The 18,010-nt window shown below is 43.6% G+C and overlaps 1 protein-coding gene across 13 annotated transcripts in view; it reads right to left on the reverse strand.

The window, feature by feature from the left end:
* LOC117575473 (polypyrimidine tract-binding protein 1) overlaps window positions 1-18,010 on the reverse strand; it is a 164,533-nt gene that overhangs the window by 39,888 nt on the left and 106,635 nt on the right. For 4 of the 13 annotated variants that reach the window (XM_034259693.2, XM_034259699.2, XM_034259697.2 and 1 more), the window contains one exon: window positions 16,123-16,161. The exons of the other annotated variants lie outside the window; for them this stretch is intronic. In XM_034259693.2, the coding sequence (XP_034115584.1) occupies window positions 16,123-16,161 (39 nt within the window). The remainder of the gene's footprint in view (window positions 1-16,122; window positions 16,162-18,010) is intronic. 13 annotated transcript variants of the gene reach the window in all.

Raw genomic sequence — 18,010 nt, forward strand, 5'->3', positions numbered from 1 at the left:
TAAAAATAACAACAGCGGAAAACTGTCGGCACATGTCGCCTCCTCTTTCCCTACATATTTAACCAGCAGCAGCAACTGGAACTGCAAGTTCAACTGCAGCCATAACAAAGCAGCAGCCTTTGAAATAACAATTATTGCAGCCGCGTGCGCGTCTGTGTTCGCTTTAAATTGTGTGTGTGTGTGTGTGCTGTGTGTTGTGGTACTTTAAGCCAGCGCCAAGAAGCTTATAAATTCTAATTAGAAAGCTCAAATTGGACAGAGAGACAGACTGAAACACAGTCGCCCACGCAGCCAATCTCTTTACGCTTCCGCCTTGCTTCCCACCGCTTAGTCACTTGTTTGTTTGCGAGTAGTTGTGGCAGTTGATAAACGCAACTTGTAGCTGCGGCCTAGTTACCCGACCACAGTTACAGCCATTGCCACAACCACACAACGAAGCGATAGACATAGACAAAGTCGGAGCAATAGATACACAAATACGTATATATACACAACCCTCACCTGAAAGCAGTCTGTGTAAGGCAATAAATTATATGAGAATGCCGCCAAAGTGTAACAGCTGCGGCTGCTGCCAAAACTCTCTCTCTCTCTTCCATAACCACACCTGAGATGGCACAGCAATAACCTAAACTTCAAGCCACTTGCCGTGGCTATAACTATGAAGCAAGCAAGCAATAGTTGTAATAAAGATATGGAGAGAGGAGTTGGGAGGAATTCAGCCATATTTACATTTCATTTTAGTTACATATTTAACTATGAGCATAAGGGTTGCTAATAGGGGATGATGAAGCAAAAGTGTTGCCACAATCACTGTAACTAGCGAATCAATCTAATGTATTAAAACTACTCCACAAAAGAGTTAAAGTAGTGCTCCAATATTCATATGCTTAAATTGTCCCCTTAAAAAAAATAGTAAGCAACACTCTTTTCTTTCTAGTTTAAGCCATAAAGTTGCGCTCCTTTTGTTGTTTCTATTTTGCATTTTAAATTGAATTTTTTTATTTGATTTTCGAAACGAGCATCCACGATTCTTTTTTTTTGCGTTCGCGTTTGCGGTGTACACTCGGTGTGCGTTATAACGCATCGTTTGGCCCTCGCTTTGATGCGACGCCACTAAATATTTACGTTTTTGGCTTTTATTGCTTTCGAGAGTCGAGTCGAGTCGAGTCGGCAAACTCTTTTTATTTCAATTTGTTTGCATAAATATTTGAAGCGCAGCTAAATTAGAATGTGGAAAGGTGCAAAATAACGACAGACCCTCAATCGTAACATGTCTCGGTGTGTGTGTGTGTGTGTGTTTGTGTGTGTGGGGACATAATAAACTTGCGCAAGTTTGGCCAAAACGATTTGTAGCAATTTCGCTATTAGTACGTTGCCAAGCATCGTTCTCCTTCTCGCTCTTTCTCTCGCTCCCACCTTAGTCATCTTTCCCACTGCTAGCGAAGTCGAGAAGCAAAGTCGCAGGACGAAAAAACTTTTCTGCTTATGCATTTATCACCTTTTTTTCCTTGCTTTAGCGAGAGTGCGAGTTTGACTGTGTGTGTGTGAGTGGCAAAACTTTTGCCTGGCCTAGTGCCAAGTGTGAGAGAGTGAGAAACGGTAAGGGAGATGGATGAAGGGGGGGGAGACGATGGCGCCTGGATAACAGGCTCAACTCCTGGCGGGCACATTTCGTGCGCTCGCCCGCATAAATTATTCAAAACATGTGTTCCCAGCGTCTGAGTCTGGCTGACTTCTTTACACGCCGCTGCTGCTGCAAATGCAGTAGAAAAAGTGCCTTGCGACCGACAGAAATGTAGGCAACAGTTTCTTGTTTTTTATTTCATTTTCTCTGTTTTGCTGTTGTTCTTGTTGTTTTCCTTTTTTATCTTAGGCTTTTACATTTGGCTGTCTGTCTGTCTGTGTGTGTGTGTATGACATTTTCATTGATATTTTGGCAAGAACGCCCTCACGCACGGACGAAAGTTTAGCAATTTTTTCCGCCACTCGAGAGTCGAGAGTCGGCAATGGGTCTATTAAGATATTCACTCTGCTGTAATGTGACATCATACATAAAGAGTTGTGCGTGTGTTTTGTGCTCTCTCTCTCTCTTTCTCCTTTTCTCTAGCTAGCTATCTGTCTATCTCTCTGCCTTTGCTTTGAGGTGTATGCAAATGTCAGGCATTTGCTGTTTGGCATTTCTAATGAGCTTGAGTCCAACGTTTTTACTCCATTCTGCACCTTGACAGATTCTTAGCCAGAGACAGATTGTTGGCAAGGTTTAAAAGAGTGAGAGAGAGGGAGAGAGAGCAGCGATTACCAGGCGTATAAATCTTGTCTCTCATATTGATTTTGTGGGCATCTCGTTGGGCATTTGCCTTGTGTTGTTGAGGGGCCTCTTTTAAAATAAATTATATGTTTTTAAAGCAAAGGTGAAGCACACGTAGAGCACAACACACACACACATACGTAACCCCTCACAAACCCTTATGCCATGTTGGGGTCAAGAGCTGCTGGCTTTTGGGTTCATTCAAAATTCAGCAGGATTGAAATTTATGGCGGCTGGACACACAACGCCAATAGCAAAAATTTGCAGCATTCGCGTTTTGTGCCAACTTACTGGAAAGGGAAGTTGGGTGTGTGTTAATATGGGCGACCTTTTTTTGTGCCATGAACCGAGGTGTGGGTAGAAGTGTGTGTGTGTGGGTGTACCTTATTTATTTTTATGTGCATCTATTTGCTAGTCGTTTTGTGCGGCAGCCAAATAAAAAATGCATTAAAAACGTCTGAGTCGGAGGACACACAGCACCAAGGCATAACAAACATTTCGGTTTATTTGTCTGCTCAAGTTTAAAAACGTAGCCCGTTTACATTTGGTAAAAAAAAGGAGGCAGGAGGTGAAGGGTAGACAACATGTCTTATATTTTTGCATGGCAGGTGGCATTGTTGTTGGGTAACACAAACAGCTACTAGTCAATGAAAAATTTGCCATGCCAATTCTCAAATGTCTAATATTCAGCTGCTATTTCGTTTTATACATATAATTTGCTGTTGCTTTTCCTGCTTTTCCTGCTGCTGTTGTTATCCTTGCCTCGTCTTTTGGCTCCGCTGTCTATTCGCGTGTCTGACACGCCGTCAACCCGACACACCAGAAGCATCTCTCCTCCTTCTCCTCCCCCTCCATGATGCTACTTCCACTCCTCCTCCTTCGCTTCCTACTCCTGTTTCTATAACCAAATGGCGTTTTCAACCACCTTGACGCCCTCCTGCTGCTGTTTGCCGCCTTCCGCCTTTCGCCTACAGCCTGCCACATTTGCCGCTCGCTTTGCTTTCGCTCGAAAATTTTTAATGCCGTGCCATTTTTTATGGCGCCACACTTGAATGCGCTTAAATATTTTATGTAATTTTTCGCAATTTATTTAGCGCATTATTTTTGGGGCTCTGTCGGACTTTTATATCAATTCATGGCCTCCCAAAAATTTGTTGTGTTGTGACAAATTTCAATGCTGCCTGCCATTGCCATTGCCATCGTCGCCTCCTGTCACTGTGGCCAGCATGTTGTCCAAATTCTGGCCACAAATGGCCACAAGCCATCGTCGCCATCGTCATTTCGCTGTTGCTAACCATTTTTTTGTCAGCTCACAATTTTCGCGCGTCAATTTCAATTTGAGCAGACAAATCTCAATTAATTTCCCCAGCTAGATAATTCGATTTGCTGTTGCTTTGTCTCTCTGTGTGTGTATGTTTGTGTGTGTGCGAATGTCAGAAAATTTTTAGCTAAATGATTGGCGTTGATCATATTTATTAGTATGCAAAATGCAGAGAGTTTGGCGATTTAGAGACACTAATTAATGAGTTTGTTGTTTTTTTGTTAGTCGTGTTCAAGCATTTATTTTTGATTAAATTTTAAAACGAAATTTGCCATCGCTTTAATGCATTTTAAAAGAGAACGAAAGAGAGATAGAGAGAGAGAGAGAGAGAGCGAGAGAGAGAACACTTGCCGGATGTGGCCATAAATCCATTTGCATGTGCGCGTCGTGTTTGGCAAGTAATTGATTTATATAAAAACATGTTGCATGGCGCGCAGAGTCAAAGGACTGCAGCTTGTTGCTGCCGCTGTGTGTTTGTTGTTGTCTAAATTTATACACTCTCCCACACACACACACACACACATACACATCCAATACAAACGACAGCGTAGTGAACCCGCATGTTTACATATCGATTACTGCGCCACCGCTGCTCGCGTTGCACGTTGCACGCCTCTCTCACTCGCCTCTCGCCTTTCGCTCGCTGGCTTGCTCTGTGTGTTGGGCAATAAAATCGAGCAGGCGTGGCCCATTTGGGGGCGGACAAAAACATGTTGCAAGCATACACTACAAGTACTCACTGTCACGCATATGCTGATAAATTGTTTAAGCTTTTTGGTGGCAACATTTTCAGTTCTGTTGCATGCTTTCATGCTTAACTTTAAGCACGGACAAAAAGTGCATTTTTGTGACTAATTAAAAATACTTTTACGATTTGTCTAGCACAACAAATGAAAGCCTTTAACAACTGCGGCATTTCAACCATCTTTCCCCCTCCTCGGTTTATATTTCTATGTCTATTTCACCCCCCTTCTCGTTCCTTTTGGTCATGTAGCTGGCTCGTTACATTTACTTTTTACGACGCGCCCTAAGGCTGAGGCCATGAAAACTGCGCAGGCAGGGGATAGACGTAAACCTAGAGAATGGACAGACAACCAAACGCCAAACGAAACGCGAAACGAGCGAACGAACAGCACCGTGGAATATAAAAAATTATCTACATTTAATGACGAGCCTTAAAAATTAGCGAGAAATGCTCAAATTAAACATAAAGGCAGCAGCGGGTCAGCAGTCGATATAGACGAAGACACGGCCACAAGGGGAGAACGGAAAGATGGATGGAAGGACGGACGGTGGGGAAGACGGACATGCGCCTGGCGGAAACATCAAAATGACATCCATTAACACACCTATTAATCACAGAGAGACAGAGAGCGCGACAAAGTCGTAGCCGTGGCAAAACTGAGTGCAAACGTTGACGCTTCTGTTGTTTTTCTCTTTGCTTTTGGCTTGGCGCTTAAAAGTAGGCAACAGAAAATATTATGGCCCAGGTGACAGCAACAAACAAAAAGTCATAGAAAATACTCCAGACCTGAGCAGAGCTGAGCAGAAGTAAAAGGCGACCGAGCTGCCACAGCCACAACTAAATGGCAACACAAAAATGTAGAATAAAAATGTCAAAAATGTGACAGGCAATGGCGACGCAGCAGCAGCAGCAGCAGCAGCGGCAGCGACGCCAGCTTTGACGTCGCCTAACAAAGTCAACGTTATTGCTGTTGTTTTTTGAGGCCGGGCAGGACAGAGCAGGGCAGGGCAGGGCAGTTGGTCGCGTCGTCATAAAAACCCGCAAAGTGGGTGGTGATGGCCAATTAAGTTAACGACGGCGTGCGCTAACTTTGCGGTCGATCCAAACTCGCCGGGCGGCCACAGCACAGCACAACACACCGCACCGCACTACCCACAGGGCTAATGTGTCGCCCAATGGCCGCCTAGAACTGACGCTATTGTAATCTAAAACGTTCATTGGGCAATGGGCAACTGTCACAAGCAAAGCGAGAGAAAGAGTGAGTGAGAGAGCAAGCAAGCGAGCGAGCGTTGAGCGTTTTTGGGCGCCAACTTCCTTCCTTTCCGTTTTCGGTGTCCCATCACATTTTTCGGTAGTTTCAAAAAGGTGGCAAACGATGGTTGCTGATGGTGTTGGTGTGATGTGGCGGTGGCCACGGGTCGTGTGCGCCTGACTGGCAGATCAAGAGACAGGTGACTGAACCAATTAACAAAAAGCTGCCAGACAACGAAGCGAAAAACTTTGCCACAAGCACTGAAAACAGTGAAAATTGCTGCAGGTGACGCTCGGTCGGGCGACTAGAAATTAGCACACACCTTATATACCTTCCCTTCACACATTTCTTAAACTTTTCCCTTTTCACAATGTATTTTTTTTCATTTTTTTTTTTTGATTTTAGTGTAGACCACAGCAGCAGCATGCGAGGGGAAGAAAAAACGAACAGCTGCGCTCGCTAAAACATAACCTCAATGCATAGCCAGCTTTAGAGCAACGCAGGCAGCTGGGCCAGCTGGGCGTATACGTAATGTACACAATGTAAATAGACGCTAACGCCAAATGTCTCACAAGTTCCAAATTAATTTCTCCCAGGAACTGAACACCACGACGTTCGCTCTAGTCGCAGCAGTAGAAGCGGTGTCAGCTGCCGGGCTTTTGGGCCCTCAAGTGATGGCTGGCGAAACACACACGCCCACATGCCCAAGCCAAACACAAATACATAGAGAAGCAGCAGCAGTCGAGTACAAAACCCAAAAACAGGCAGCACTTTGTGCTGCGCCTCATAATAATCACAAGGCACAAGGCGGCCACATCATCATCATCATTATCATCATCATGTTGTCGCTGTCGTTGTCGTGGTTGCCGGAGCATATTCCATTAACAATTATGAATATGGAATGGCAATGTTAGACCATGACTAGCAGTAGCGATGTCCCCAGTAATCACTGGCAACGATGCTGACTACTTAAGCCGCTGGCAACGATGTTGCTAAGTGCCACTGATGATGACGACGTCGCTGCTGACAATGATGATGATGTTTTGTCATTAGCAGCGACTTGACAAAAAAGGCAAAAATTGTAGCGCAAATCGTAGCGTTTATCGCTTAGTAGTACAGCACAAGTACATATATTTAGTTGTTCAGCCGAAGATAGTTGAGATGTTTGGCATTTAAACCGTATGCATCGCTTCAAGCTGCTGCAATTGTCTGCCGCTTATTGGCACAATGAAGTTTGTGCAACACACAGAAAGCGAGAGAGACACACAGATAGAGAGAGAGAGAGAGAGCAAAACTCATATGGTCGTTTGTTATACAAACGTCGCACAGAACAAGCGGAAAATGGATTTCCAAGCAAATTATCTAGCTGCCCAGAGCCAATGGCACAAGGCAACCAAGTCGACAACACACAGACAATGCAGAGAACAACACACGGGCAACAACAACAACAACAGCACTAAACAGTTTCAATTTCAGTTGGATGGATGTGTATGTGGAGCATGTGCATGTGTGTGTGTGTTCTCCTGTGGCTGGCACCATTTGAAAAGGACCACAACGAGAGCTCTCTGTCTTCTCCTCCTCTCTCTTTTCCATTCTGTGCTTCGTTTTGACAAATATGCATAGGACATTGTCTATTGGCGCTTAGCCAGAGGGGCTTGCCTGGTTGGATGCCTCCACTTGGCACATGCCTTGCCTTTGGCCAGCTGCAAATTATGCTGCAACGTTTTTTTTTTGTTTGGTCCCTCCTCCACCTACATTTTGCCATGCCGCAATTGCGTACGCGATTTGAAGCCTTTTTCGGTGGGCTTCGCTTATGGCTTAACGCAATGTCATGTAATCCATGTCAAGGCAGATAGAGCAAGCAGCGTGTGATTGGATGCGGTAATCATGTGACAAATATGCTGTCACGATAGTGTGTGTGTTCGCTTGTGTGTTGCAATGTTGCCAGCCTCAGACTGCGTCGCTTTGATTATGCACATTAATGAGCGCTGGGACTGGACAGTTTGTTGTCAGAGTTGCGCGCGGTTGAGCGTGTGTGTGTGTGAATGTGAGTGGATTTTGGCTTGGTTTTGGCCCGCATTGCATTTTGGCCTTCATTAGCTGCCGCTGCTGTTGCTGCTGTTGCAAGTTGCAAGCTGCACTCTGATTGTGTTTGCGTGGCAAGCAGCTTACCGCTTCCATTTGGCAAATGAACGGGCAGCTTAAGCTGATCAGTTTGGCCAGGAATCTATCTCATAGTTATAGTAGAGAGAGAGTTTGGTGCGCGCGTTAAAGTCAACAAATGACCACGGCAATGATGAGCAATTGCGGACAGTGCGATGACAGCGCAATGTAATGGCCAGACAACTGCAGCAACTGCAGCAACAACGAACGTTGCAAGTTGCAGCAAAAAGCGGAAATGACCAAAGCATAAAAACAACAAAAGCCAGAATACAGACAGACACGAATGAGCGAATGAACGTGGTGCCAACCAGATATGGTCATAAAAACTACGTATGGCGCTTAAATTGCAAACGAATTTCGTTGTAATGACCACAATGCACGCACACACAGAGAGAGGGGAGAGGAAGGGAGAGGGAAGCGGAGGGCAGAACGGTTTGGCGGCATCATTTGTAACTGCATTTATATTGAAGCGACCGCATCTGTTGCGGTTTTGTTGTATGCAAAAATGCATTTTCGCGCACAGATAAACATGGCCAAGAGCTGGCGGCGGGCGGGCAAACTTTGTATTAAGCAATGCATCAACAACAACAACAGCAACAACACATTTCCAGCAGCGAGTCTCCTCCCTGTGGATGCCCCATGTGAGAGTGTGTGTGTTTTTGCTTTCATTTCCGCTCGGACTTGTTCGGGGCTTCCGGTTTATTAATGCCTTTTTTTGTGCATTGCCCCCAAAAGTATGCAATGTTCTGTTGGTTCTTCGCCTTTTTTTCCGTCTGTTTGTCAAACCAAACTGCGGAGGTCTGAACTCTCTAAATGAACTGAAACCAACTTCCAACTAGTATGTACTCTGCCTTGAACTGTGTGGAATTCAAGCTGTAAACAAATAAAGTGCAAAAAACGTAATAAAAGTGCAATCACGAAAGTGTTATGCAATATTTATAATAATAATGGCAATTAAAATGAATGCCATGAATGCCACACACGAATGAATGAATGCAACTTTAATGGCTTATGAATAATGCAATAGTTCCGACATTCGACATTCGACAGTTGTAATTAAATGTATGAAATTTCAATTGATTTTTAATCGACTGTTAATCAACTTGCAGTTTAAGTGCCTGATTAACGACTGCTGCTGCTGCTGCTGCTCCTGTTGCTTTCTATGACAATGCAAACACACCAACCAAACACAGCAAACAAATAAAACAGCGGTTAACAAAAATATGACGAATGACTGCAGGAAATCGCCATCGAATAAAAAAAAAATAGTAGAAATTGACGGCATGATTCATTGAAGCTCAACCGGACCGAAAGAGAGAGAGCTGACACTGACAATCATCGAGGGGGAATGAGGGAGCTATATTGGAAATGCTTACAAACATTTGCTGTAAATCAACAAATCAACACACAGGATGAGAAATAGCAAACGATGAAGATGGAGAAGGGGTAAAAACTTTATGTGCAAAGTGAAGTGGAAATTTTTGCATAAATCAAAGTTAAAAGTGTTAAAAATAGCAAAAGGGCTCAAATTGAATTTTACAATTTCGTATATACATATATATTTTTTTTTGTGTTCCCTAGAATTTTTCTTTTGGCTTCATTTTTTTTTTGGATTATTATTTTTTCTCCTCTTTCTTTTGCCTCGCCCCGTTGACAAGGGTTAACCTTTATGCTACCCAGTGTACTCGTACTTTTATTTACTTGTTGGATTTTGTTGGTGCTGGCATTCAGATTCGTTTGCTGTTGTGTTGTGTTGCCCTTTGGGCAAATTTTTGGCTGCTTGTTGGTTTTCAAATTTGCGGTAAATCGGAAGTGCGCCGCAAGTTAAATGAACTTGCCCCGGACAGAGCGGCGGCGTCGCATTGTCCTTGCCCGTTTCCTTGTTGTCTTTCCGTTTCGCCCTCCTCCTCGTTCAGCTCAGTTCAGTTCGTTTTCTGCTCGTTTATTTATTTACATGCTGTTTGTGTTCGTTATTTTTTCTCAACTCTGCCACCTCTCCTATTTTCCGGATTCGTTTCGTTTCGTTTGGTTTGTGCCTTTAGTTGTTAATCAGCGACAACGACCAAAATCAAAGGCCCTAGACAAATTTGCTTAATTGCGTATAATTTGTGGTCGGTCCATAGCTCAAAACAACAAAACAACAACCAAAGAAATTCAAAAAAAAGGGTCAGTCAGTCAGGCAGTTGGTTGGTCCGACCGCAGATTCATGTATCTGCAGATCACCATAGAAATCAAAATCAATTCGAAAGGAAGCTGGGCGCAGGAAGCAAGGTTTCTCTATTCAAGCGAGAACGAGAAACGTAAATCCTTAAAAGCAACTCAGGTGTGGCTTAAATCAAATCCATATGCAGCCAAAGATTTTCCCCATTTGACGATTGAAATGGGCAAGTTCAATGCTAAAATCTAAGCGGCATTTGTATGAATGGCTTACTGGCTGACACAAAATTATGAACGCCAGGGACACAAAAGGGGCAAATATGAAATAGAAAAAAAAAATGGAGATTGGGAATTGAATTTGAAGCAAACGGACAGACAGACCAAAAGGCTCTTTGACTGAGTGAGCGAGTAAGTCCACATGGCGTATGGGTGACCTTTATGCGAGCACACACGAAAATTGCAGATAAATTTATTGAAAATGATTGTAGAAGAGAGCCAGCCAGTCCATCCTTCCCTTCACTCTCCTCTTCCTACTCTACACCTCTATTTCTCTGGCTCAGTGTTTGCGTGTGCTTATATCGCTCGACTGCATGTTACCCCAAAATGCAATATGCATGAATTTCTCTGCAAAAATATTGATGATTTGGCAAATGTGTATTGAAAAGTTGGCAGAGTCTATTGAATTGAAGCAACATCAGTAGAAGCAGCACCCGTTACCTGTAACTAGTTGCTAACAGCAACAACGAGTGCACTTTGCATTTCAAATATTTGCGTATGAATGAATGCTGTCCCAGGATCTTGTTGCCAACAATGATACACGAAAAACGTATTAGTAAGCCGAAAAAAAAATGAGAAGCTCTCTCTGCATCTCAGAATTATGCTTAAATATCACAGTTTTATGTTTGTTTGCCAGCTGCTGCTGTCTTAAATTGCTGCAGTTTCAATTCAAATGCACGACATTAAACAAAAACAAAACGTGCAACGACACCAACATCTAGGGGAGGAGTCGAAAGAATGAAAGCAGCAGCAACAGCAACAGCAGGAGGATAAAAGAGTAAATAACATCGCAGCAAAAAATAAAACGCAGCAGTGAAATTAATCTAAAAAGTTTTTAATGCGCTTTTAAATGATGATGCTGCTGCTGCTGCTGTTGCTGGGGTCGCTGTTTTTGCATCAACAGCAACAACAGCCAGCAAAAACAACAACATCATCGAGCTGCTGCCATTGCCATTCATAACTGGGGAAACTATCATTGCCGTTGTCGTTGTCTGACGCTGTTGCTGCTGCTTCTTCTGCTGTTGCTGCTGCTGCTGCTCTGCAAATTACAAGACCCAGACATCCGGCCACAAAGTGCGCGCTTCAGAGTCCGTGTCCCACCTACCCAGAACCTCTATAAATACCCTAAATGAGTTTGCCCGGCCACCTGTTGCGCTTGACGCCGCCCCAGCGACTTTAATTTTTTCGCAATTTTAAATGCAAAAATGCGCCAAGGAGCAGCAGAAGCAGCAACAGCAGCAGGACTCACGCTTCGTGCCCTGCGCTCCATTTGCGTGGGTGGTGGAAAGTGGGTGGGGCGAGCAGTCAAGTGCGCTGCAGTCGACGGAAGTACACAATTAAGTTTTAAGTTGGTAAAATTAAATGAAAACAGTGGGAATATTGAAATTGATGCAAAGTTGATTCAACTTCTGCTGCTGCTGCAGTGAATAGACAGAGAGAGAAAGGAGGGCGTGTCGGCAAACAGAATAGCGCTTGATTAAACTTAGCAAGGAGAAGCAGTTATAGAAGGGACACAGCACAGGCTGACAACTATTATCCTTGCTTTTTGCAGCAAATGGAAGCCAGGAGACGCTTTGCTATTTACCTTTTAATTTTCGTTGCATAAATCTCAGCGCACATTCAGTTACAGCAATTCATTAGCAACTGACTACGCAGCACACGCAGGACGATGGAGAAGAAGGAGGTGGGCGGACGAGAAGGGGTTGTGAAAAGTTTTTTGGCTTGGCAAATTTGAAAATTCATTGAAATGCCTGTGCAACTTTTGGTTTCTCTATGCTAATTGTATAACTTGGGCTGCTGCTGCTGCTGCTGCTCTCAGTGTCAGCGCAGAGGTCGAGCAACTTGTGCCAATTGAGCAAAAATGTAATTAGTTTGTATGCGAAGCGAAGAGACATAGAGACATGGAGACGGCAAGCGCAAGAGCCCAGCTAAATGATAGGAAAAACCTTTTTCACAGTGATCTAAATGTGCTTTTCAACGGATTTGCGGCTCTTTAACATTTTGAGCATCTTCGAGGCTGCTGCTTTGGCTGCTGCTGCTGACGACAATTTTGGAGCACTTAGCAAAAATAGCAACTATTAAATATGCATAAACGACAACGGCAGGTCGCGCCCATTAAATTGCCAACATGCCACACACACACACACACACTCATACACGCACACAAAGTGCTGTCGCACTTTAAACACAGCTTTGCATACATTTCGGATAAAACAAGGACAATGTTGGCGCCCCGGCTGGCTGCTTGACTGGCTGGTTGGCTGTTGCCTGGCTGGCTGGCTGGCTGACTGGCTGCAGCGTCAGCTAGAAAACAAAAGCCATAGCCGGGGAAATTCCTTTGGGCAAGCCTTAAGCCAGAGTGAGCGCGTGCTTGCCACAATGTCACATAAATTTGCATACATGCTCATCACACACACACATAAAGAAGACTTGCTGCAGCTTCGCCCTCCCCTGTCTTCGCCCTTCTCCTGCTCGAGCTAAGTAAACGCGGCTGTGTAAGGAAAAGCTTTTAAAATATGCCGACGCGACACCTACAGCAGTAAATTTGATATGCTTGCAGCTTAAATATTTACAAACACACACACATTCACTCATAGAGAGTCTCGCACACACACATATACACAACTTGAAGACATTAAAAGCCAACGGCATGATAATAAAATCTTTATTTAATTGTATAAATTGTGGCAACTAACTAAGCAGCCAGCCGCTTGGCCAGCCACCAACCAGCAGAGACAATGCGACACATGCCACAACAACAACAACAGCAGCGAGAGCGTGGCGGCGTCATAAAAATGAAGTTAATTTTAATTAAAATGCATGACAAAAATGCGTGCGTGTGCGTACAGCATGTGTGTGTGTATCTGCCAAATTTGCTGAATCATAAAGCGTTGCTGCTCACCAGCTCGACTCTGTCGACTGTCATGTGCGTATGTGCTGCTGCGCTGGTTGGTTTAATTTTAATTGTCAACCCTTTGGCTGTCACTTTTATGGCGCGTTGACAGCCGCCGCATAGCTTTCGCTCGCTCGCTGTGTTGCTTCCGATGGGTGTCAAATTATAGGCCATAATTGTCAATATTTGCGCCTGTTTTTGTTGTCGTTTTTTTTTCCTGCTTTGCCGTTGGGCGTGTCGAGTTCCATGCATAAAATCTAATAATTACAGTAGCAGCAAAAAGTTAAAAAAAAACCCGCACTCTGAACCTTTTGCCATGCTAATCAACTTGGAGCGTTCGCGCTTAGCGCAAATAAGTAGGCAACACTTTTTCCCTCTCGCTAATAATGCGCGAATACTCTGTATGAAGCCGCGGCAAAGGGGTCGACACAATCGTAAAGAGTGTGAAGTGTTTGTTTTACGACTGCAACAAAACGGAATGATGGGTGAGGATTACTAGAAATGCGATTGAAGTCGCTTTTCGCTCTTATTGCTTACAGGGTAGCTGCTTGGTCTTGTTATTTTTTCCCAAATAGATCTAAAAATTTATGACAGCCGGCTGCGGTGCTGTGGTGCTTAATGCGTGTGAGCAGCTGCCGTGTCACGCGTTACCGCCAAACCTGATGCTGCTGCTGCTGCTGTTGTGGTCGCGGCTGCTGTGGCAGGGATGTTGGACAAGCCGATGGAGAGTGGAGGGGATGGAGAATGAGAGCGAGAGCGAACGAGCAATGGACAAAATCCTTTTAAAAAACAATTTATGCCAACATTGTGAGGGGCTGTTGCTACCTTTTTCGTCAGAGTGTTTAACAAAGTGCTAATTTAAAAAGTTCACCAAAGCGCCAACAACAACAGCAACAAGAAGAGGAATTACCACCACAACAATAAGGTTGCTGCTGCTGTTGGGTGCACAACAAAAGTAGGAAAATAGCAAAAATTGCTAATTAAAAATTTATATGAAGTTGGCAGTAATAGCATTTTTAATTATAGCCAACTCATGCGCGGGCAGCCAAAAGCAGCAGCAACAGCAACAACAACAGCAACAATCATCGGAAGTAGCGGAAGTGTGGCATAAACATTTTTGAGGTTATGGGGCAAACCTTTTTGCTGTTCCATGCACAAAGTGAGAGAGAGAACAAGAGTCGAAGACCGCGATAGGCGTAGCACACAGAGAAAATCCTACCTGCCCCCTGTTAATGCTACTTAATGAAAATTTAAATGCTCTCACAGCTTAGTCACTCAGTCATCAACAGGGTGGTGTATGTGTGTGTGTGTGTGTGTGTGGCAAGCAAGGAGCCACAATTGATTGCATAAATCAAAAGAATATATTTTCCAGAGAGAAAGAGAGAGAGACAAATTGCAATTGTTTTCCAAACACAAATAGTGTTTGTTAAGAAAATTGTTTGCAATTGATGCCGCAGCTGCAGTTTGCGGCTTGTGTCTGTTAATTAAATGTATATATGAAATATGTATGAGGAGTGCGTTGTGTTGTGTGTGTGGGAAACAAGCCACATTTATAAATGAAATAAGAGAGAAATTGTGGCAAAAGCTCAAACGCAGGCTGCTTTTGGCATTGTTTTCCATATACATACATACGTGCATACGTATAATGTTTGTGTGCGTTTTCTTTCTACAGCTCTGCTTTTTGTTTGTGACTACAAAGAAATCCTTAAGAAAACACTCGTAGACATTTCTCTGTACTATTTGCATTTTGAAGCCAGGTATTAAAAATAAATTTATTATTGGCTTCATTCGCTTATATTGTTTAGAATTGTGCCATTGTTTTGAGTATTGTTGATTTCATGCAGGATTTTATTTTTTAGTCACAGCTTTAAAGCTGACTGCCACAGCAGCTCGTTGTTGTCGACAGCTGAAGTTCAATTGAAAACTCTTGTCAAATTAATTAATTAAACTACGCAGCAGAGGCCGCATTAATAATAGAAAGGCGTCCGGTTGAAGTCAGCGACGGGACATGGCAGAAAAACTTGTTGTTGGCCAATGGCGACCGACAAACAAACAGTGAGACGAGACGAGCCGAGACGAGAAGAAATGAGACGAGAGATGGCAACACAGAAATAGCACTGCTGCCAAACTGAAAAGTTGTAAAGTTCAACCTTGCAACTTTGTAGGCCTCAAATGGAAGGGAAATGGCATGGAATGGAAAGGAAGGGGGCAAAAGCAAGTTTTATGCTCGTAAAAGATATTTTGCTGTGGCGGCGCTTTAAAGGCATCTTTAAAAGCGTTTAAGATGTTTCCATGTTCTGCTATTTCAATTTTGTGCACATAAAAATCAACGCCACGGCATTGTAATTAGTGCTGGGCTGTTTAGCTGCCACCGCCAGAGAAATGAAGGCAGGAAGGCAGTGAAGCGAGTTGGGAGACAGGATGCTAGAAAACAAGGATACTCTGAGCTAACGTTTCACAAATAGTTGAAAAGTTGTGAACTTGCGACGGTCGGCTATCATTTTCGCATTGAACGCGAGTTGGTTATGAGTGCGCGGTTTACCCCCTTATAAACAAGGAGAAGGGGGGGCTGATGGAGGGAAGGAAAGTTGGGCGCGGTGATAAGCGCATTTGCTTGTTTATCAAGTCAAGCGAGGCGACTGTAAAACTTTTGCCCACTGGCAGCAGCGGCAGCCGAAGAAGCAGCCGTAGCACTTCAAGTCATTAGGCAAGTAACTAACCTTTTGTTTATGGCTGTTGAATTTCTATAATAACAATTATGAAAATTAGGGCGATCCGAGTGGGGGGATGATATATTTTTGGTGGGGGAAGGAGAGAGGACTGACACCATTGTTTTGACGGCCAATTAAGTTTGTGCCAAATAGGCAAAAGAAGATGCGGCAAACAAATACTTATGCTCTCCAAAATATGGAATATGAAGAGCACAAAATGGGGGACTCATCGAAGCACAAATTTTATGTTTATGGCTTTGACAGGTTTTCAAAAACTAAATTTTGCGTTTACTTACAAATTGCGTCGGCATTTGGTAATAATCGTGTGGACTCACCTGTAAATAAATGAAAGAACAAAACAAATTTGATTAGCATATTTCAATTGCAAATCTTTTGAGCAATCAAATCTAATTAAGCTGCCTCCTAATCAGGTTTTGTGGCCATCGACATCGTCATCGTCAAATTTGATGCAGTTGTTTGATAGCCACAAAAACCGCATTAAATGCGATTAATTATGAACTTAATTAGCAAAGTAATAAAAAGTAAAGTGCAGCGATTTGTTTCTGATTGAAATTGCTGCGGTTCTCACACACACCCAGACACACACACATACGTCGCTGCGGCTTAAATAAATCCCTTTTAATTAAGAGATAAACAGAAGCAATTAAATTATTAATTATGGCCTAAGCACATACACACACAAACACAAACATAGACAACAGCTAACAGATATAGAAAACATTGCATACTTTATGGCGCACACAAAAATCAATAGCCTGCACTTAAAGCTGCTAATTGTTGCTCAATAAACGTTAATACACAACTGGCATAAAACATTTATGCACATTAGTTCAATAGACTTCGGCTTGGCTATAAATAAATTAGCGCGTCGACATAAAAAAAATGAAATAAAACACACACACACAACAACAACGAAATGTTGTCGAAGACAAACAAAATTAAAGACCCAAAGGACGCCTCAACTCAATTATCGAGTCTAATTGATTTGCGACAGCAACACAACACATACGACCAAATAACTGTATGTATGTATATAGAAATCACTATTGCAATTGGAATTGGCAAAATTGTCAGCTACAGCAGCTGCAGAGATTATGCATATGCGTGTGTGATTTGATTTTGGTCAGTGGACTGCAACAATTGTTGTTAATATAAAATGCTGGCCCCAAACTCTACTTCTGCTGACTGACTGACTGACTGAATAAAGCTGTAAATTTGTTGCTGTTAGCTGATAAATCACAGCTTATTTGCCACGCAGCTGACCAGACAAACCATGTGTGTGTGTGTGTGTAAGCCACGCAGCAAAACACAACCAAGTCAAATGTCATTTTGGGCAGACTGCCCGTCTCTCTCGGTCTGTCTGTCTGTTGCCTGTTTGCTGACCTTTTGCATAATGAAAGTAACGTTGCGGTGGCCATTTTGTGGTTTGACAAATGTTGTGTCAAATTCGGCTATAGAGCCACAAAGCACACACACACACACAGAGAGAGAGAGAAAGAAGGAGGAGTAGCGAGAAGCAGTCGAGAGACAGCGGCAGACACGACCATAGAAACAACTTTGTCAACAGCTAATGGACTCAATGGACACACACACACCCACACACACACACTGAGAGCAAAAGAGAGCGAAAAATTAGCCATGGTCGCACTTTTTGTAGGTGCAACAACAGCAGCAGAAGTGGCCACATGACAGGCAACACAGTGGGGACTGAGCGACGACACAAGGACTCTGCGTTCCGGACATGAGCTTGCCACACATGGCTCATGTTTGACTTGGCAACATACGGAGAGAGAGAGAGAGAATGAGAGCGACCACCAACAGTTGACCAGGCGGCAACCGCTGCTGATGACAGCAACAATATCATCAGCGTCAGCAACAGCAGCAGCAGCAGCAACAGCAGCACCAGGAACAAGAAGAGCGACATTGGTCAGTTGCAACATGAGCAACATTAAAAAACATTAAACCAGAAATCACTTTGCAACCACGTCGTTTGTTGTGTGAGTGTTGAGGTCTCGTCCACACACATTGTCCAGGGAGGAGAGAGGCATGCCGGGGTGTCATTTGAATCCACAAAATGCGGCTTACTTAGGCGCAGACTGATGATGATGTTGGCTCGCTGTAGCTGGCTCGTTGGTTGTCCTTGCTTTGCCTCCACGTTGTCCT

This window comes from Drosophila albomicans, chromosome 2R (assembly GCF_009650485.2).
Source record: "Drosophila albomicans strain 15112-1751.03 chromosome 2R, ASM965048v2, whole genome shotgun sequence".
NCBI lineage: Eukaryota > Metazoa > Arthropoda > Insecta > Diptera > Drosophilidae > Drosophila > Drosophila albomicans.